Genomic DNA, 19,008 nt, shown 5'->3' on the forward strand with positions numbered 1-19,008 from the left:
GTTTTGCTGTTTTTTAATGTTGTGCCCCCGGTTAAAAACGTTTCTAGATCCGCCCCTGCGCCCAACCCTATATAAAACTTTAGGTTTCTGATTCTCATTAAGGTCCATAACATTTTTAATAATATGTATGCCAGTTCTATACTAAGTTACTGGACTCAAGTCTAACTATATTACACCACATTTCTATTAAGTATCCTGAACTGTTAACATTAAATAAATAAAACAAAGCACGTAGTATATTGATAACTAGTTAGAAGAATTTGTATACGAACGTGGGCCAGAATCGTATATCTTTCTGAGCCGCATCAAGAAACAAATTCAGATTTATTTTCTTTGCCATCAAATATTACAGGCTGTAAAGGCTGCATATATATATCATATTTTAGGAAAAATATATATATCATTTAATATCTCCAATTAAAAATATTACCTAATAATACTTTTTTGCTATATAAGTTTGTATTCTTCTTTTTCAGCCAACATAGTTTCAGTTGTTTTCATGTTCTTTCAAAGTATGCTTCTACCAAAGAGTTTCTTGATATAAGGTGTTGAAAATTTTGTGAGAAATCTCTGATAAAAAGGTGTTTGGATACTTGTATACGTTTAGAATGTATACATCATCAAATCCACATGTGGAAAAAGACAACCAATCTCAAATAAACAAGTAAAATTGACTTTGATATTGACAAGAGGAGTTTACATAATTAATTTTCCCGTCTTAAAAAGAAAAAATTCCTTCAATTATCATGTATTTTACATATGTTTTGTAGACTAGTCTAGACTTCGGTTCAAGATTTTTCAGTTTCTTAATATATTTAATTTTTGAAATTCACTTCACAAACACACATACAATGTGATCCAAAGATGACGAGATAATAAATTTAGTTGGCATGGGCAAACGCAAATCACATATCGAAAAAATCAACAGAACCCCAACGCTAGCCTTTATATTATCAAAATCATATTATAAACATGAGCTAGTCTAATGGTATGAGTAAATCCTGAAGCTAAACATCTCTTTTCTAACAACCATGCCCTGACCTTGAAATCATTTCTCAGTATTGAATCACCATAGTAGCTTCTTTAACCATCTCAAATGGATTAAAAAAGCATAGAGACCGCGAGAACAACACAAAAAGATGATGATCCCTCAACAAGTTTCTCTTATTCTCTTAAGTTTTAAGTACACCTGAAGCTATATGGCAAACCAAAAGATGATGGTGAATTGGTGCTGTCGAAGACTAAGCTTTAATTATTTTCATGTTCAAAACGATATTTTTGTTTTTTGGGTTGTGAAAATAGAATCGAGCATCGGCCCAAACTTAAGAAGGCAATATAATATGTGTGGTAAGAAGAAAAAAAAGGAATAGAAATTAAATCGAGGCCTCAACCTAGGCCTTAGATTGGCCCAAACACTAGGGATAAAGTCTATCTACTACACACTATAGGATAAACATCGATCAAAACGGAGGGTGAATAACCGTTAGAAACCGTAAGATTTGGTCCCACATTCTCTCAAGTCAGGTCATATTTATTCATTATCGGACACGGAAATCACTCGACGAAAAGCCAAATAAGAGACAGTCGGTCTTTTGTTTTTCTGTCGACTCATCCCTTTAATTATGCGGTCGATAAATATATAATCAGTTTTAAAATAAAATAAAAAAGGACGCCGAGGAAAGAGAAAAAAAAAATCACGCGTGAAATGCACAGAGGAAGCGCGTTTACTCTACTCTACTCTCTCCTTCTTTAGACATCGTCTCTGTTTCTTTAATGGTCGGTGAAGAACCGTGATTTGCTCCAAATCTAGACAAAAAAACATAACACAAAAGTCTCTCTCAATTTATCAATCTCCATCCTCCCGTTATTACCGCCACGTGTTTCTCTCCATCTGTCTCTTCTCTCTCAAAAAACTTAATCTGAGTGAAAAACTCGAGTTACTCCAATCAATCGAAACAGAGAGAGAGACCCTTTTTCGATTCCCACCATCGCTATGGTGGGTCAGTTCTAATTTGTCTCTCCTTCTCGGCGCTCAAGTTGCGAATCTGAACAATGTTATTAACGCCGAGGATGATGATTAGCTCGTGGCTCGGCAAAGATGCGAAGAAGATTCTCAAACGCAAAGACAGTGACGCTGGTGAAAAAGGTACTTCCTTTTTACTTCACTCAATTAGGGTTTTTCAAGAACAATCTTTGAGCTGATTTGGTTTTCTCGGTTTCAGGGAAAGCTTTAGAGGACTTGCGAGCTTCGTTGTTCAACAGATTCCGTTCGCCGGAGACTCCAAAGAGACAGCAGCAACAGCAGACACACCGTGTCTGTGGCCCAACCGTTGCTCTCACTTTCAACTTCTTTGTTGCTATTAGCATTATCTTCATGAACAAATGGGTAACTCTCACTTTCTTAAACTCTCTGCTATTCATCAAAACTAATCAAGAAGTTGTTTTTTTTTTTTTTAATTGGGCAGGTGCTTAAAAACATAGGCTTTGAGTTCCCAGTGTTCCTCACTTTCATCCACTACGTTGTAGCTTTTATACTAATGGCTCTTCTCAAATCATTCTCCCTTCTCCCCGCTCCACCTCCTTCCTCCAAGTCATCCTCTCTTTCGCTCTACACTCTTGGTATTGTTATGTCGCTCTCTACTGGTCTCGCTAATGTCAGCCTCAAGTACAACAGGTTTTATGACTCATTATATTTATATTGCGCGGTAAAAGCATCATTGCGTTTCTCTCACCAGGTTGGTGTTTTGTTTCACAGTGTTGGATTCTACCAGATGGCGAAAATCGCTGTCACGCCTTCTATAGTCTTTGCAGAGTTCTTGTGGTATAGAAAGAGAGTTTCTTTCATGAAGGTAGCTCTGAGATTCTCTCTCTTAATTTTAATTAATCATCACTTGTGAAAAATTTAATTAATTGAATTTGCATGATTCATTAGGAGCAAAGAGAAAGACTTTGGTATAGTAACTAACTTTGTGGCTGATGTTATTTTTGTTCAGGTAGTTGCACTTACAGTTGTATCAGTGGGAGTTGCGGTTGCGACTGTAACGGATTTACAGTTTAGTCTGTTTGGTGCTTGTGTGGCTTTAGCATGGATCATACCCAGCGCTACCAACAAAATCTTATGGTCTAATATGCAACAGCGAGAGAATTGGACTGCATTAGCGTATGTTAAATCAAAATCATATTCTTATTATGTTTAAAAATTTCATTTATTCTCCTCTGTATCAACAAACATCTCTCTTTGTGAATTAAACAGGTTGATGTGGAAGACAACGCCGATCACTCTCTTGTTTCTAGTCTCAATGATTCCGTTCTTGGATCCACCAGGCGCGCTGTCCTTCGACTGGAGCCTTGCCAACACAACCGCCATTTTCATTTCAGCGTTTCTTGGTTTCTTTCTTCAGTGGTCTGGAGCTTTAGCTCTCGGGTGAGTTAACCGTTTTCATGTATGTTAAATTAGTGTGGTCGGAACGCAATACTTATATGTTGTCCATTGTCTGTAGAGCAACTTCTGCGATCACGCACGTTGTCTTGGGACAGTTCAAGACATGTGTTCTCCTCCTTGGGAACTTCTACATCTTCGGGTCGAATAGTGGTGTGGTTAGCGTTTGCGGTGCGGTTGTGGCGATTATTGGGACGTCTTTGTATACTTACCTTAACACGAGAAACCAGTCTCTTAAGGCTTCGTCTTCTTCTTCTTCTCTTTTGGACAAGAAGTCAAGATTCAGTGAGCTTAAGGATGATGAGAAGAGTCTTCTTGAACCTTACGGCTCTGACGCGGTTTAGCCTAGTCTTTTAACATTTCTTTTCTAGTATAGTTTTAATTGATTTTTTTTTCCACGTTCACTGCTTATTAGATTCGTATTTTCAACTTTTTGGTCTCTTTTTTTCTGTGTTGATTCTAACTTCTAATTTTATCCCTGAAAGTAAACCATTTTGGTAGCAAGTGTTTTCAATTAAACGGTTATGTTCTGTTTTTCTTTTGTTTTTGGAGATGTATATGTGTTGTATTTTAAAAAATTTAATAATTTTTCAGATGAAGAATTTAGTTTCTCACTATTTCAAGTTATATATTGTGGAATTTTTTTCTAACAGAATGAGAATCCAGAAAAACTTAATAATCAAATTGGTATTTCTGTATGTATATAAACGGTATTTGACAGGTGAATACAACAGTTATATACTAACTTATTCTGTTTATATTATTAAAATATAATCACATATCTCATAGTTTAAATTCAACAAAAGTGTAAACTATTTTTAATGTTTCTTGCCTGCCTGCATAAATTGGTATGAATACATTAGCAAATGAAACATTCAGTATGCATATATAGAAAACTGAAAATACGTATTTTAGTCAAACAAAATAAAAACTTACAGATGTTACCTTGAAGATAGAAGGGGATTAGTGGTGAGTAATGAAAGATGTGAGACTATAAACAAACAAAGAATAGGGAAGTGTCAAACTAGGTTGGCAGAAAAAAAAAAAACTAATGTCATCTGAATGATGTAGGCTTTGAGGGCTGAGTAACTTACAAAATGAAATGCTCCAGTTTTGAGGCTCATTTGTTTTTTCGTCCTTAATGCGTGATGTAACAAACTAATGTCATCTGAATGATCTAGGCTTTGGTGAATGAGAGTATCGAGAAACAAACAACGGATGAAAAGCTGAGCGGTTACACAAGTATCCAAAGCAATACACAAGGATTGCTCTTACTCTCCTAGTCTTGGAGATAAGATTACTCTTAAGCAGAAATAATAAAAATTAAACTGAACCCACTCACCATCCTCTCTCCCTTAAGTTGGGTATTCTACTGATAATCTTGAAGTTAGTTTCAGGCTCAGTACTTTGGTGTCACTGAGTTCTCAAGACAAAAAAAAATATTCATGTAAATCTTTCAGGTCCAGACAACAGTATTTGCGATTTTGAGTCTTTTTTTTAATCTGCTCTACGAGCAGCATTATAATCATGAGGAATAATATTAAGATGTATGGACGAATTGGATTCTGTGTTATTTTTTTTTAATTTTTTTTTTGCTTTAGTGAGATAGTGTGCACAAGCAGGAATGGGAAATCTCACAATTTATCAAATTAAAAAAAAAATCTAACTCTAAACTATAGTACGTTAGTTACTACCATACAAACTTCTTTTTTTGTCACTGACCATACAAACTTACGCAGTGAATAAAACACGTCGAAATGAAATACTAGTTTTCTTATCCTTACCTAAATTGTATGATAACGAGTGAACTATAATTTCGCATGTGAATAAACTTCTTATGTTTTAAAACAAGATTTGGTGACTATAACATGCTCATGTCTGATCATATCAAATTTGAAACAGTATGAACATTAAGGAAGGCCCTTTCTCAAAAAAAAAAGAACTAAACTAAACTGAGACATTATAGTATTTCTAAAGAGACAATTACCTGTCATTGACCAGATGTTGTCTCCTACTCTATGCACAAAAGCTTCTGTAAACTTCAAAACGTTATAATATTGTGCTCCTAGTATAAATATGTTATTCTGTTATCCATCAATAATTTACGCTTAAAATTTAAAAATATCTCTTGTCAGATAAGTCAGAATTCAGGACAGCTATATATCAAAAGAAAATGGTTATTGAATTTCATGTGGTCATGTTGTTCGTTCAGTTTTCGTCCCGACCAGAGAGCGAGTTCCAACGTTTATCGCTTCGTTCTGATATCCCACGTGATCGTTTTCACGTTATACATACAGTCAACGCCTCCAGACGACGCAAAGCAACAGTCTTCTTCTTTCTAACGTATTTATTACTATATTATACTTTTTTTTTTATCAAAATACTATATTATACATTATCAAGCAGAATTAGCAAACAAATATAGAGCGGAATAGCTTAGAAAATAAAAATACATATCGTGGATTCGTGGTTAAATGTTAACTGGATGAAACGTGCTAGCTTGAGAATTACATAGTACAAAAATTTAACCATTCTTAATAATGCTCTCACATCATTGAGCAAGTCTACACAATCTGTCTGGAATCGTGAAATAGGTAATATTGGCATGTGTTTCAGTACATAATTTATTACCCATAATGCTTTCATCGATCCAGACAAAAAGAGTGACAAGCGCAGTTGTATATTCTGAAAGTCCATATTATATAAGAACCTGACTCTCTTTCACTTCTGAACACATTCATCTTTATCCACTCGAGTTCTATCTTTCATTCAATGAACCGTCGGTGTAACATTATGTTAGAGGTGAAAATACGTTTATGTTGGTGCATAAGTTTTATTTATGATCACCTCATACGTACATACAATGTATCTAATAATTGTCAGTCTGTCACCTCATATATTATTCATATGTTCTTTTGGATATTTATATAGAAGAAAAATTAAATCATATATATTAAGTTTCCTTGTTGAAGACTCTCTCTCTCTTATCTCTCTTGAATCTTTCAGAGAGAGGGAGTCAAGTTTCGTTCGATGCCGGATCCTTTCCGGTGATCTCGTTGCCCGTGTATCGGGCTTGACTCCGGCAAGCGGTGGCTCTCACAGCACCGACTTGGCTGGTCTTTGCCTCCCGTGTGTCGGGCTTTATCTCCGGTGAACGGCGGCTCCTTCAGCGCTGTCTCTGCTGGCTTCTTACGGATCATTGGGATTCTGATGATTCTTCTTAGTTTTTTACCAGTTTTGTCTAGTTTCGTTTGTTTGTTGTTTGTAATTTTTGATTTTGTTTTGTTCTTTCTCGATCATCGTTCGGATTTAATTGAGTTTTGTTCTTTATATCGAAAAGCTTCTTCCTTTCCATCTCAAATGGTTTAGTCATCTTCAAGCTTATTTGGATTTATAAAGATGACTGTGGTTGCATGTTCTGGAATTGAAGCTTTGTCGGTGTTAAGATCGTCTTGGATTCATTTGAATCTGATTTTCTCTCCAATCTTATAAAGCGATGGTCTTTTTCACTTTGGGCGCCTTCATTTTAGATCGAGTTGTCGTGGTGGCTCCAATCCGTGCTTCCTGTCTCCGGTGTGTTTCGGTGGAAGCACGATCAAGCTTTCCGGCGACGACTTTCCACGCGATGAAGTTGGATGATGTCTTGGCAAACACGTGTTCTCTTTAGGGTCTGAGTTCAACACGTGGTAGAGCCTTCTCGACTTGTTCACCGACTCACTTTGGGCTTTTTTTTGCCTCAGCCTGTTTGTTTTGGGCATTATTGTTTTTTTAGTTTGCTATATGTTGGACTTGTGTTTTTACTTTCAGTTTGAATAATAATAATAATAGACGGAAAAAAAAAAAAAGTTTCCTTGTTCTTTACTCATCAATATATTAAAATTCGACTAAACCTTCAATTGAATATTCCGATTCGCTCGCATACAAACGAAAATAAGATAAAAGAACTGCAAAAAAGGCTGAATTTGGAAGGATTGATGCATTTTAGATGGTCTAGAGATGTACAAAAGCACATGACCTAATCTAAACACACTCTGCACGATCTGGTATATATGATTGAATTATTATTACGATTTAATAACATAATTCACGATCACCGATAAACAGAAGAAACAAAAACAAATTTTAAAAACTATTGTACGCACATCCCAAAAATTTAATAAATGTTACAAAGAGTCACGTACATGCATGTGCGTATAAATTACACCGAACTAACCAAAATCTCTACTACCAAATGCTATAAATTAATTTAATGCGACATTGCATGGTCCATCCACCTAAGCCTGACCTGGATGAATTAGTCTTGGTTTTTCTTAGTAAATCTTTATGTTTTAAAAATTCACCTTTGGTCGTATCGATTGCCTTTGATTTGCCATTACATTTTGATTATAACTTAAATGCCCAAAAGAACGTAGTAGAGTACTGTTACAGGCAAAGCAACCAGCATTCCGAATATAACCCTGCAAAACATTATACATTTAAGTTAGAATTAAAAATAATGATGAGTTTGCTTCGATAAAGATATATACATTAAAATAGTTTGAGAATTTTGAAAAATGAAACATTTCAGACCAAGGAAAACCGTAAACAGTTAGATTTATGGAATATAATTTTTTTATAGGAATGTATTATTAATCAACAAATGTATATACGTAGATGTCGATCAGCTTAGTATGACAAATCAAATAAATATAAACTTACGCAGTGCTTGTTTTCAAAAAAAAAAAAAAACTTACGCAGTGCTGAGAATATCAGGATGGACGTTATATTCCTTGGCGAAAACAAAAGGAACGATTCCTTGAGGAAGAGCAGCCTTCAAAATATAAATTATCTTCTTAATAATTGTGTATATATGAGATAATTACAGAAAAAGGGTCATAAATTTTAAGATTAATATTGAACCTGAACGATGGCGACATGGAGGAGACTGCCTCGAAGACCAATTGCAATTGAGGTGGCTGCGATTACAGCTGGTCCGGTCAAGAACCTCACGGCCATCGCGAAGACTGCCACTGATTTTCCGCATGCAATTATCTTCGGTTGCAATGCCATAAAGAGACCTATATGTTATTAACAATCAATAAATTAGTAAACCTGAGCAACACAAAAGTAAATGACTTATCACTTATGTAATGTTAGCAACCATGATCATTAAGTAGAACTGAGCAACACAAAAATAAATGACATAATATACGATGAGGAGAGAACAATACCAAGACTAAACATAGCCATGCCAAGACCTGCATCAGATAATATCGAAATCGATCCACTCATTATTGTTGGCATCTTTATATTCCACCTGTCCCATGAAATCATTATATATATAATCAACTTCAAGCAAACCGCCATTATAAATCTATGCAAAATGGCTAAGAAAATGTAGATATATTAAGGGTTGGAATTGTATATACGGTAAGTACTTACTTGAAGGAGATAAGGGACCAGGCAAGGCCAAAGAGACTAGAGTAAGTGTTCGGGTTTCGAATAAGTTTTCTCCAAACCATTATCAATATTAGTCTCGTCATCACGCTGGCCGGCGGCATCTGCTGTTTCCTCGGACCACCGGGACCACCGTCTTCCACGTCACTGCCCTTCTTTCCGTTGTAAGGTGACGAATGTACCCCTGACTTCCCTTCGTTATTGCCCTCTTGGTCCATCTCCACATGCGCTTTTCTTCCGGGTGTCATGTTCTCTATCAGATTGTGCATCGCTGTCATCATCATCAAGGTTTCAAGAATTAATATTATTATTCTCAAGAATTAATATTATTATTTGATTATGTCCTTTATTCGACGAAAACGGAAAAACTGTTACATTATAGTATATTTTATATAATTCATTTTTAGTATTGAATGCATTGATGCCCTATTCAATAAAGTAATCCGATCATAATATCAATTCATACTGTTGACTTGAAAATGGATAAAATGGGTTTGGAAACAGAAAAGGACGATGAGTTTCATTCATCTATGTCCGAATAAATCAAATATACTCAAATTCAATTCCAAAAACGACTAAAAGCGTATAAATTCTTATCAGAAACTTAATTAATAAATATATTAATTAATGATAATGAGTGTGAAGATCAACTAACCTTTGGAAGCGAGGTTTTCGTGAGGTGGAAGATAAGCCTTAGGGTCCGTTGATGAATCGGTGGAGGCGCCTCTGGTAATAGCGTTCCTCGCGTGGGCTTCAGACACCGGAGAAGCACTCGAACTCCACACAAACATGTTCATCTCCTTGTTCTGCTCTCCTCCTCCGCCGCTGCCTCCTCCACCACTTACACTTTCCTTTTTCTTGACTCCACTTGCTCCGCTCGTTGACCCCTTGAACATCGGGTTCGGTGGTGGGTACGACGGAACTGAAGAAAATATGTCCAATGATATTTTAAAATTTACATTTCCATGCTTACAAAAAAACATAAATATTATATTCTCAATAGAGTTTTTAAAAAAATCAATATTAAAATTTTTAATACTAAATATTAAGTTTTTTTTGTCAACCGATAAATATTAAGTTTATGACGAGTTTCTAACAGTTTATAGAATGATATTAAATTTATATAAAACTTAAAAACGTACCAGTGTTATTGTTGTACAATTCACCACTCATACTTTTCGCTCCTCTACCTCCTTTCTTGGCGTTCTTCAAAGCTTCCTCGTCAAAATTTGACGTTCTCGGCGTCACTCCTTTAGACGACTGAAGAGAGTAAACATCTCCTCCGGGGCCTGATCCGGGGCCTCCATAGCTATTGGTGTAGCCGTGACGAGGGCTCGGAGCTTTGCTTGCGTTAAACATAGCGTAAAAGTCTGTCTGGTTAAAGCTCGAAGCTCTCGGCGTTGGCTCTCTAGACGACTGGACAGAGTATATTTCGACGCCAGTGAGATTTGAGGCTCGTGGCGTTATCATGGAGGAGTTAAGTCCTCCGCCGTGGGATTTGTTGAACGATGAGATCATCGATGAGGCAGCGCTTGATCTTCGGACCACCACGTGGAGCTTTCCGTCGTCACCTATCTCCGCATCGGTCTGATTAATAAAACGATGTTTTGAGTCACTAGGAAATAAACCGGACAGAACCAAATTAATAACCGAACCGGAAGTTCAATGCCGTTTACTTTACTCGAAATTTCTACTTTGTCCATTAATCAAGCTAAAAGAAAGTCAAAATATTTCTAATAAGTTGATATATATATAGAAACCCAACAACGACATTTGATTAATTAAGTACTATATTTATCAGGTGTAATTAATAAGTTTCTCGTTTACTTGAGTTAACCGCGTGGTTAATTTGAACATACATACAAAGAGCCATTTGTGTAAATTATCCGTATACCTCGAGGGGTTCACGGCCATTGAGAGATAGAACGTCAGAATCAACTCGGAAAGAAGTGATGGAACCGGCGGTTTCCGGGAACTGCTCGGAGATGAGAAGCTTAGCACCACGGAACTCGAACAAGAAGAGCATTAGTGTATACCATATAATACTTTGAAGCACCACGATTTGCACCATTAAGTTGCCTGAAAAGTCCCCATACATCGCCCGGAGCAATGGGATTCCCATCACCAACGTGTTCGGTAGTGTCGATAGTGAAAAGAGAGTTATCATCCATTCTAGACTACCTCTCCGACTAAACGCCTGAAAAATAATAGCAAAAATACAAATCAACATATGTTAGTATACAAGCCCGGAACTTCTACATACCAAAACAAAAACATATCAAACAATTGTGTGTGAGTGTGTATTAACAAGCTTCATATCTCTTAAGGTTTGATAATTAAGACTATAGTTTCATTGTATTATCAAATGCTGGTGGTGAGTCTATAAACTTAAAATAAGAATATAAAAAGAGGACTAGATGCTCATTCTCAAAGCTAATTAAATGACCAACCAGATGCGGTTAGATTAATTATTACTAGACTACCAACACTTCACACATAAAAATGAAACTAGACTAGGTGCTTGTAAATTTACTATCATGCTATGATATATGCATATAGAGGTTATTATAAGAGACGGGCCTGCCAAAGAAAGAGTGCGGAGAGGATGACGACTTTCTGAAGTGAATCGGCTGCGAGGAATTGGTAATCCATGGCATAAGGATCATTGGAGGAAATAAAATGGAAAGACAGAAGAGGAACCGCAAAAACCGCAACGAAACGGTTTATACCGGAACATTGGTCCGGTGTGAATATTCCCCACCACCGTACCGAACCGTAGGCAAGCATCATAGCTACGTATAGCGGCACCATTGCCGCTAGTACGTCATACATGTCTTTGCCGGTGATCATTTTGATTTATTTCCCTGGGAGACGAGAGAAGAGATCAAAGATGGAGAGGGAAAGAAGGTTGTGGAGTGGTATAAGGTATTTATGGAGGAGGAAGTGAAGTTCATTTTAGAGGATATTAATTAATGTTGTTTGTGTTATTCATCAAGGTTAATAGTATAATAATGCATGTGATTCGTGTTCAAACAATGAATATTATTAAGCAAAATAGAAACCAAGACGTGTTTGCGATATTTTTCTTGGTAACTTAATAAAACTTTTAACATTAATACAAAAATCAAACTTCTTAAACTGTGGAATATGGTCATACTAAATCAAAATACAATTATTTTTGTTTTAGTGAAATGCAAATTTGTAGAGTTGCCTTAGAAAATGTATTCCTCTAGATCATATAATTGCATTAAAAATTATATATGTATGTACGCAATTAATGATCAAATCACGTACTATTACATTACATATTATTTTCTTACCCTAGGTATGTGTATATAGTTTATAAGAAAGGATTTAAGATATTTTGAACCTCAAGTATAGCATTTTTTTCTGCATGAAGCTGCTATATTTAAACATGAAAAAGAAACAGGGAATCTTGTCTTGGGATAAGGAGGATTGGTCTATAATATGATGAAATTAATGTTTTGGAGATTATATTAACACAAATGTTAGATTCTTAAAATAGAGATAGATACGTAATTTCAATATACAAGTATTAGATGGTAAATTTAGATATTTTATATCATATAAAAATAAAACTTGTGTGTAAGCTATTAATACGGCGAAGGTTGATGCATGCACATGGTGTTGATGGCATCTACTGAAACTTTCTGAGCGATCTGCGGTTTCTGTAAAGATCTGATATTTAATCAGGAAGAATACAATTAAAGATCTGGTTTTTGATAAGGACGAAATTAATTTAATTTTAGAGCGTTGTAGTTTTGTAATTGAAATTTGCATGTTCATTACTCTAAGATAATGTTTCTTTCTTCAATATGAAAGCTTAATGATTTTATTAATTATGGTCAAGGACATTGGTGATCGGACCAGATGAATAATTAGCCTCCTTGCTTTCATATTTAAACTGTCGTATTTTCATATTGCGCAGACGTATTCATCACGCCGCTTTGATTGGGCCTAGTGGACTTTTTAAATTTTTCATAAAGCTGAACATCCCGAGTCTATCAAGTACTGTATACAATTTTTTTGTCAACTTTTACAAGTACCGTATTCGGTTAGTTTCCTTTTCTGGTCATCTGAATTGATAAAACCAAAGGACTAGAAGTAATTTTTTTATTCTATTTGTAGCAAATAAAGGACAAGATCTTACCTTGTGAAAAGGACTAGAACTGACGTAAGTGAAATCCATGGAAATATACTAAAAAGAAAAATAAGCTAAAAATAATATTTCCTATGCTTTAGAATTTATGATGTATTATGTTTTGATATTCTTAGATTAATTCAACTTTAATAAAATTATGTTCAATTATTTGTCACATAAATATATGATGTTTTAAAGAATGTATGACGTTTCAAAACATATTCTAGATTAGATTTAACCAATATCATCTATGATTAGCTAAATGATTTTAATTTATTTGAAATAATAATTTTGGAGGAAATTATGTTTTCATATTTCTAGATTAAATTTATATTTAAAAATTGATTAATTCTGTGTCACAAATTTTTATGATTAGTTAAATGATTTTAATTTATTTTAAATTAATAACTTTGGAGGAAAATTTTTTAACAGTATGGGATTTTTCTTTGGAATCTACATTATCTCATATACATATTAGTCGGAAATATTAAATGATGATAGGAAAGTTAGAAAATTAAGCAGAAAATTAATAATATTGTTACTACCTGTTTTGGGTTTTATAAAAGAGATTTACCCACCATCAGAAGATTCAGAACTGACTTAGATGCTGTTGTTGAAACAATTAATTCTCAGTAGACAATACAAAATTGGTTTTCACATGTGATGATGGACAGATATTTGTCTAAATAGTAACAAAACAAATCATCCATCAATGAGGATCAACACAGATGTCACATCCTTCTCACTGACCTTACCTTTAATCTGCGGCTTAGGTTCTTTTGAGCTCGTCAATATTCTTGACACGTAAAATTAAAATAAAATAAGAAATATGAGTTTACATTTTGCAGAGATACGAATCTCTTGTGTGTTGAGTCTTTAGAAAAAAAAACAGACATCGAAGCTTCTCTTGAATGGCGTCTATTTTCAGACCTTCAATTTCACTAGACCTACGACCAAAGGTAACACTCAAGCTTCTTCAATCACCCATAGTTCTCTTAGAATCCTGTTCTTATCTCTCGATTGTGTTCAGTTTAAAAAAAAAATTGTGTTTAGTTTTTGAGAAATTAGGATTGTGACTGATGATGAATCGTTTTGGTAACTGGAAGGTGACCTGCACGAATCTCTCCACAAAAGAACGACTTGACTTTCACAACAAGAGTCTGAGAAAAGAGAAGCTCAACATTAGGTTACGTGGAGTTAAAGCTAATCAAGCACAAGGGACTAGTGTGGTTACAGAAGAGAAAGAGCTTAACAACAAAACCGGTAACTAAAATCTTACAACCTTAATCTTGGATTAAACCGTGCCGTTTTGTAATTTATTGGTTGTGTTTGGTACTTAGATTATGGAGTTGTAGGGGTTCACCATGTGGGTCTGCTGTGTGAAAACCTAGAACGGTCACTGGAGTTTTACCAGAACATTCTAGGCCTTGAGATCAACGAGGCGAGGCCACACGATAAGCTTCCATATAGAGGAGCATGGTTATGGGTAGGTTCAGAGATGATTCATCTAATGGAGCTTCCAAATCCTGATCCATTAACTGGTAGACCCGAGCACGGTGGTCGAGATAGACATGCTTGTATCGCAATCCGAGATGTTTCAGTTCTGAAAGAGATTCTGGATAAAGCTGGTATGTGTATATTTCTTTCTTATATTTCAATTAAGGATGTTTTTTTTTTATTTGTTTGCTCCAAAATGAAGATGGTTTGTTTGTGTGCAGGGATTGCGTATACGATGAGTAAGTCAGGGAGGCCAGCGATATTCACTCGTGATCCAGACACAAACGCTCTTGAGTTTACTCAAGTTTGATATTCGATACTGCTCAAGTCTCACCTCCGAATTGTGTTAGGATCAATACCATTAACCATCCTACCTTTTTATTTATATCCATTAAATGTATCTGAACATTACAATCAAACCAAAAGTAAAAGATAAGAAGAATATGAAAAGTATTCATGTGTGAGTTGAACACTAAGACGAAACCACAATTCCTAACTTGTAAATATAGTTTACTCTTTTTCTTTTTCTTTTACCACAACACAAGAGAACATAAACTGGTTGAAGTTACAGACAGACATGATGATGATGAACCACACGATTCAAACAAGTTTCAGGGTATTTAGTATATATACAAATTAAACTATTATAGATATATATGTTTGTGATCAAAAGGAGCCAAGAGTAGTAGAGAGGTCTAAGCGCGAACGAGATCGCCACTCTTGTATAGCTGATTTGAGTGTATGGTTTGGTGTGAGATCGCAATGTTTGAGCCGATGTTTAGTCACAGGAGACACATTTTGATTATGTTGAATCCAAGCTCTTATCGCTCTTCCTTCGTACGTGAATCCATCAGCTGCTATATATGGATCTTCCATTATCTCCTGCAAATTTTAAACCTGAACCATTTAAGTATTGTGTTTCTTGTGAGATAATCATATGGTCGTTGTCTTCGGTTTTACCTTGAGAATTGGACAGAAATAATGACTTGGTGGTCGCACGTTATCTTGTTCTATCTTGAGTCTCTCATTAGCAGATTCAAGTATCCGTTTGAGAGCAGGCAAGACTTGTGTATCAAGATCCGGTCTGTCTCTGCACTTGAGCTGCGAACACTTGATCGCGATGCGAGCCAGCTCTTCCGCTTCGGCCATGGGCCAGTCTCTGACCGATCCATCCAACATATCTCCGAAACAGCCTCTCTTCACCGCGTCCTCAACGCAGAAAAGAAGACCGTTGGGATGCCTGGCGGTCAAAAGCTGGAGGATTATGATTCCAAATGCGTAAAGATCCGACTTCGGTCTGATGGTCCCGGTTCTCTGGTACTCAGGGTCCATGTAGTAGAGCGTACCGGCGATGATCGAGTTTCTGTAAACCGTGACGCTGTCTGGTGACTCTTCTGACATGAGTTTGGCTAGTCCGACGTCGCCTATTTTGCTAACGAAGTTTCTGTCTAAGAGGATGTTTCCTGGCTTGAGGTCACGGTGGACGATTGGCTCGGGTTTTGAGTTGTGGAGGAAAGCTAAGCCACATGCGGTTTCGTAGATGATTCTGAATCTTATGAACCATGAGAGAGATGGTTTGCCTTTTTTGGGAGAGATGTGAGCATCTAAGCTACCGTTCTCCATGTACTCATAGACAAGGCAGCCATTATCAGGACAAGCACCGAGGAGAAGGACAACGTGAGGATGTCGAAGCTGGCTTAAGACAGAGATCTGTAAAGTATAATTGGACAGGTTATTTCAGAGATCTTAAGAGAGTTAACGGCTGTTTAGTTTGTAACTTACCTCTCTTAAAAACTCTTCTTTCTTCTCGATAGAATCAGGTTTGAGAACTTTGAGAGCCACCGGGGTGTGATCGAGGCTGCATTTGTATACTTTACCGTATCCTCCTTCACCTATTATTTTACGGGAAGAGAAGTTATCTGTGGCTGCAGCTATCTCTTCTTTTGTGTACTTTCTGTATCGCCCGTCTTTCAGGAAGAGCTGGTCGATGACTTTCTGTTTCTCTATGGATTGCTTGAGAGCGCTTAGCTCGGCTAGTTGCCTCTCGCAGAACTCTTTGGCTAGCATTGATTTTGCTTCTTGGACTTCTTTTACGGCTTTTAGATGCTTTTCTTTCTCTTCTGCTGCTGCTTTTCTCAGCATTTCTTCCTTTTCCAGAGCAGTTATGACCCTTCTCGTTTCTTTAATACACTCAGAGGAAAGAGACTTGACCTGAGATCACAATGTGGGTTGGTTTAGTTTATGAATCAATTAAATGACTGAAGACAAGCTTGTACCTGTGTTTGTTTATGAACTAGCTCTTCACAAGCTTGTTTGTACATGGAAAGAGTGGTTTCTACTTCTTTCCTTAGCTGCGCTACTTCAGACTTAACATCAGACTGCAAAAAAAAAAAAACAGGTCTTGAGATTACAATCACAGAATCCACGCAACAGAGTGGGTAAAAAACGTAAACGTGAAGTGCTTTTACCTTTGGTGTTTTTATGTTAGCTCCAGGATTCAACTGCATTTTATTACCGGAGACAAGACTATGTCTAATAACAGAACGGGTGTGTTCGTCATCGACCAAACCGATGTCAGTGGAAGATTGTGCATCAGAATACACTCGAGAGACTGGATTGCTATGCGGCAAAGAGGCAGGCCTTCGACTGTGCTTCCTGCCTGAGGATGACATGGATGAAGCGGACAAGCCTGTCTTATCTGAGCGTGTGCGGCTGAAAGTTTCTGTATAAGCTTCTGCTCCTTGTGGTATACGGAAACTAGATGATGAATCTGGTGAAAGTGTAATAGATTCATTATCTTGAATTCACATTAACGTGAAATTCTAGGGACTGATGCATATACATACCTGGAGATAACTGATTGGTTGATTTGGTTAATATTCTATCTTTGCAGATAACATATGTCTCACATGTCTCTGGAGCTTCTCCTAGTACTCTTAATGGCATTTCTTGTCCTTTTTTCCTGGCAAAACAAATTCAAACGTCTAAGCAATTTGATCATGCTACACATAGTTCAATTAGTAATAGACCTAACTCACACCCGAGAGTTATCTCAAGAACAGAAAATTACCACAAACTTATATATCACTCTCATTCACATTAAACACTCAATGTGAGGCTTTTAATACACCCTCTCACACTCAGCATTAGTTTGTGGGACTAGACATCCATAAGTAAGCCACAATCGAGAAAATTGAATCCTTTGGACTTTGATACCCATTTAGTAATGAATCTAACTCACACCCAAAAGCTAACTCAAGAGTGGCGCTCAAGATTCCACAGATACAACATTCGGCAAATCTCTCAAAATGGAAACAATACCTTGTGAGGAAACTAGAGGAGCAAGAGCCAAGCACTAAACACTCAACCTCACTATCTGATACGTACTTCAAAAGCGCCTTAGCGGGATCATCATGTTCCATCAACAACGTCTCAACCTGAACCAGTAAAAACTTCCATTACTCTCAACAGTTTCACAAAAATTCGAATAGCCAATTGAGAGAGAAACTCACTTTACTCGAACCGCAGAGTCTCTTGAACGGCACGAAGACCTGCTCGTACTCCTTCCTCAGATCTCGCTTATACATGGCCACAACACTCTCCTCCAATTCCTCCACCCGAATCTTCGATCCAGCTTCAAAACAAACACAAAATCAACGGTGAGATCTCGTGAAATCACGAAATGGACGATACTGAGAGATCGACTTACAAGGCGATGGAATAGTGGTGACGTTAGGCATGACGTGAACTAGAACTAACCGATCGACGTTGGGAAGGAGATTCTCGACGGTCCAGCGAAGAGCGCGACGGCTAGCAGCTCCTCCTACTGCGTCGCCGACGGATCCTTTGACCGCGACGGCTACCGTGGAGTAAGCCGGAGCTCCGCCGATCGATTCGAAGAACTTGTTCGACATCACCACCATGAAACTTTCTTCTCGATTTTGACTTTTATGGATTGAAGAAAAGTTTAGTTTGGTTTGGTGATGTATTTATCGACTCGTGAGAGCTAATAAATTAAAGCGCCTACTTTATTAGAAAAGTCTTTTTTCGAAAATTTATTTACGGTTTTTGTTATTATGGGGCTTATATTTAGGTTAAATTTACGATTGTACGTTTTTGTTTTGGTTTTAACAGATTAGACCTAATAAATCTGCAATTTGAGATGAGTATTAATTTCAGACAAAATTAAATATACATTCATAAGTCTTTGTTTTAACAATTATCCCCTATATATTGATATATTATAACATTCGGGGACGACGTAATTGATTAATTTAATTGTCAAAAATGCAAGATGATTAAGGAATCGTTAAAAGAATGTTCCGTAAATTATAGGGGTTGACATTACCAAGCATATACTACATTTGAATAAATGTGCATATAGTGAATTTTAAAATGACACTATGACTAGCAACTCTTTTATAAAGGGTGAGTAGAATTTTCATTGGACTAAGAAATTTTAATTATCTAATAT

The 19,008-nt window shown here is 36.4% G+C and overlaps 4 protein-coding genes across 4 annotated transcripts; 2 read left to right on the forward strand and 2 right to left on the reverse strand.

Annotated features, from left to right (window-relative positions):
- Positions 1–1,796: 1,796 nt before the first annotated feature.
- On the forward strand, positions 1,797–4,017 carry LOC103856771 (nucleotide-sugar uncharacterized transporter 1). Its single transcript, XM_009133901.3, has 7 exons — positions 1,797–2,146; positions 2,223–2,386; positions 2,466–2,674; positions 2,756–2,849; positions 2,994–3,160; positions 3,254–3,424; positions 3,501–4,017. The coding sequence occupies exons 1-7, from the start codon at positions 2,053–2,055 to the stop codon at positions 3,781–3,783; spliced, it is 1,182 nt and encodes a 393-aa protein (XP_009132149.1). The 5' UTR covers positions 1,797–2,052; the 3' UTR covers positions 3,784–4,017.
- LOC103856772 (auxin efflux carrier component 2) lies at positions 3,840–13,509 on the reverse strand. The gene is made up of 9 exons (XM_009133902.3): positions 11,456–13,509; positions 10,770–11,072; positions 10,018–10,462; positions 9,531–9,797; positions 8,861–9,146; positions 8,650–8,735; positions 8,339–8,496; positions 8,173–8,249; positions 3,840–7,896 (listed from the first exon to the last, which is right to left on the reverse strand). Exons 1-9 carry the CDS (start codon positions 11,723–11,725, stop codon positions 7,830–7,832), a joined length of 1,959 nt encoding a protein of 652 aa, XP_009132150.1. The 5' UTR covers positions 11,726–13,509; the 3' UTR covers positions 3,840–7,829.
- A 231-nt stretch (positions 13,510–13,740) lies between these two features.
- Positions 13,741–14,998, forward strand: LOC103856775. The gene is made up of 4 exons (XM_009133905.2): positions 13,741–13,996; positions 14,144–14,300; positions 14,378–14,665; positions 14,756–14,998. Exons 1-4 carry the CDS (start codon positions 13,949–13,951, stop codon positions 14,842–14,844), a joined length of 582 nt encoding a protein of 193 aa, XP_009132153.1. The 5' UTR covers positions 13,741–13,948; the 3' UTR covers positions 14,845–14,998.
- Positions 14,999–15,038: 40 nt separating this feature from the next.
- LOC103856773 (U-box domain-containing protein 34) lies at positions 15,039–18,529 on the reverse strand. The gene is made up of 9 exons (XM_009133903.3): positions 18,244–18,529; positions 18,047–18,168; positions 17,856–17,971; positions 17,381–17,496; positions 17,003–17,304; positions 16,811–16,912; positions 16,317–16,745; positions 15,495–16,244; positions 15,039–15,416 (listed from the first exon to the last, which is right to left on the reverse strand). The coding sequence occupies exons 1-9, from the start codon at positions 18,455–18,457 to the stop codon at positions 15,201–15,203; spliced, it is 2,367 nt and encodes a 788-aa protein (XP_009132151.1). The 5' UTR covers positions 18,458–18,529; the 3' UTR covers positions 15,039–15,200.
- Between the last annotated feature and the right edge of the window lie 479 nt (positions 18,530–19,008).

Source organism: Brassica rapa, chromosome A03, assembly GCF_000309985.2.
Source record: "Brassica rapa cultivar Chiifu-401-42 chromosome A03, CAAS_Brap_v3.01, whole genome shotgun sequence".
NCBI classification, from domain to species: Eukaryota; Viridiplantae; Streptophyta; class Magnoliopsida; order Brassicales; family Brassicaceae; genus Brassica; species Brassica rapa.

What these genes read in the sequence shown, in the direction of transcription:
- LOC103856772 (XM_009133902.3), bottom strand. Translation starts at nt 11,725, where the DNA reads ATGATCACCGGCAAAGACATGTATGACGTACTAGCGGCAATGGTGCCG. An exon ending in ATGGCCGTGAACCCCTCGAG is followed by an intron (nt 10,463 to 10,769) that starts GTATACGGATAA and finishes TTTATTAATCAG; the next exon opens with ACCGATGCGGAGATAGGTGA. An exon ending in CCTGATATTCTCAGCACTGC is followed by an intron (nt 7,897 to 8,172) that starts GTAAGTTTTTTT and finishes AATGTTTTGCAG; the next exon opens with GGTTATATTCGGAATGCTGG.
- LOC103856773 (XM_009133903.3), bottom strand. Translation starts at nt 18,457, where the DNA reads ATGGTGGTGATGTCGAACAAGTTCTTCGAATCGATCGGCGGAGCTCCG. An exon ending in CACCACTATTCCATCGCCTT is followed by an intron (nt 18,169 to 18,243) that starts GTAAGTCGATCT and finishes TTTGTTTTGAAG; the next exon opens with CTGGATCGAAGATTCGGGTG. An exon ending in TAGTTCATAAACAAACACAG is followed by an intron (nt 16,746 to 16,810) that starts GTACAAGCTTGT and finishes TTGTGATCTCAG; the next exon opens with GTCAAGTCTCTTTCCTCTGA.
- LOC103856775 (XM_009133905.2), top strand. Translation starts at nt 13,949, where the DNA reads ATGGCGTCTATTTTCAGACCTTCAATTTCACTAGACCTACGACCAAAG. An exon ending in CACTAGACCTACGACCAAAG is followed by an intron (nt 13,997 to 14,143) that starts GTAACACTCAAG and finishes GGTAACTGGAAG; the next exon opens with GTGACCTGCACGAATCTCTC. An exon ending in AGAGATTCTGGATAAAGCTG is followed by an intron (nt 14,666 to 14,755) that starts GTATGTGTATAT and finishes GTTTGTGTGCAG; the next exon opens with GGATTGCGTATACGATGAGT.
- LOC103856771 (XM_009133901.3), top strand. Translation starts at nt 2,053, where the DNA reads ATGTTATTAACGCCGAGGATGATGATTAGCTCGTGGCTCGGCAAAGAT. An exon ending in AGAGAGTTTCTTTCATGAAG is followed by an intron (nt 2,850 to 2,993) that starts GTAGCTCTGAGA and finishes ATTTTTGTTCAG; the next exon opens with GTAGTTGCACTTACAGTTGT. An exon ending in TCTGGAGCTTTAGCTCTCGG is followed by an intron (nt 3,425 to 3,500) that starts GTGAGTTAACCG and finishes CATTGTCTGTAG; the next exon opens with AGCAACTTCTGCGATCACGC.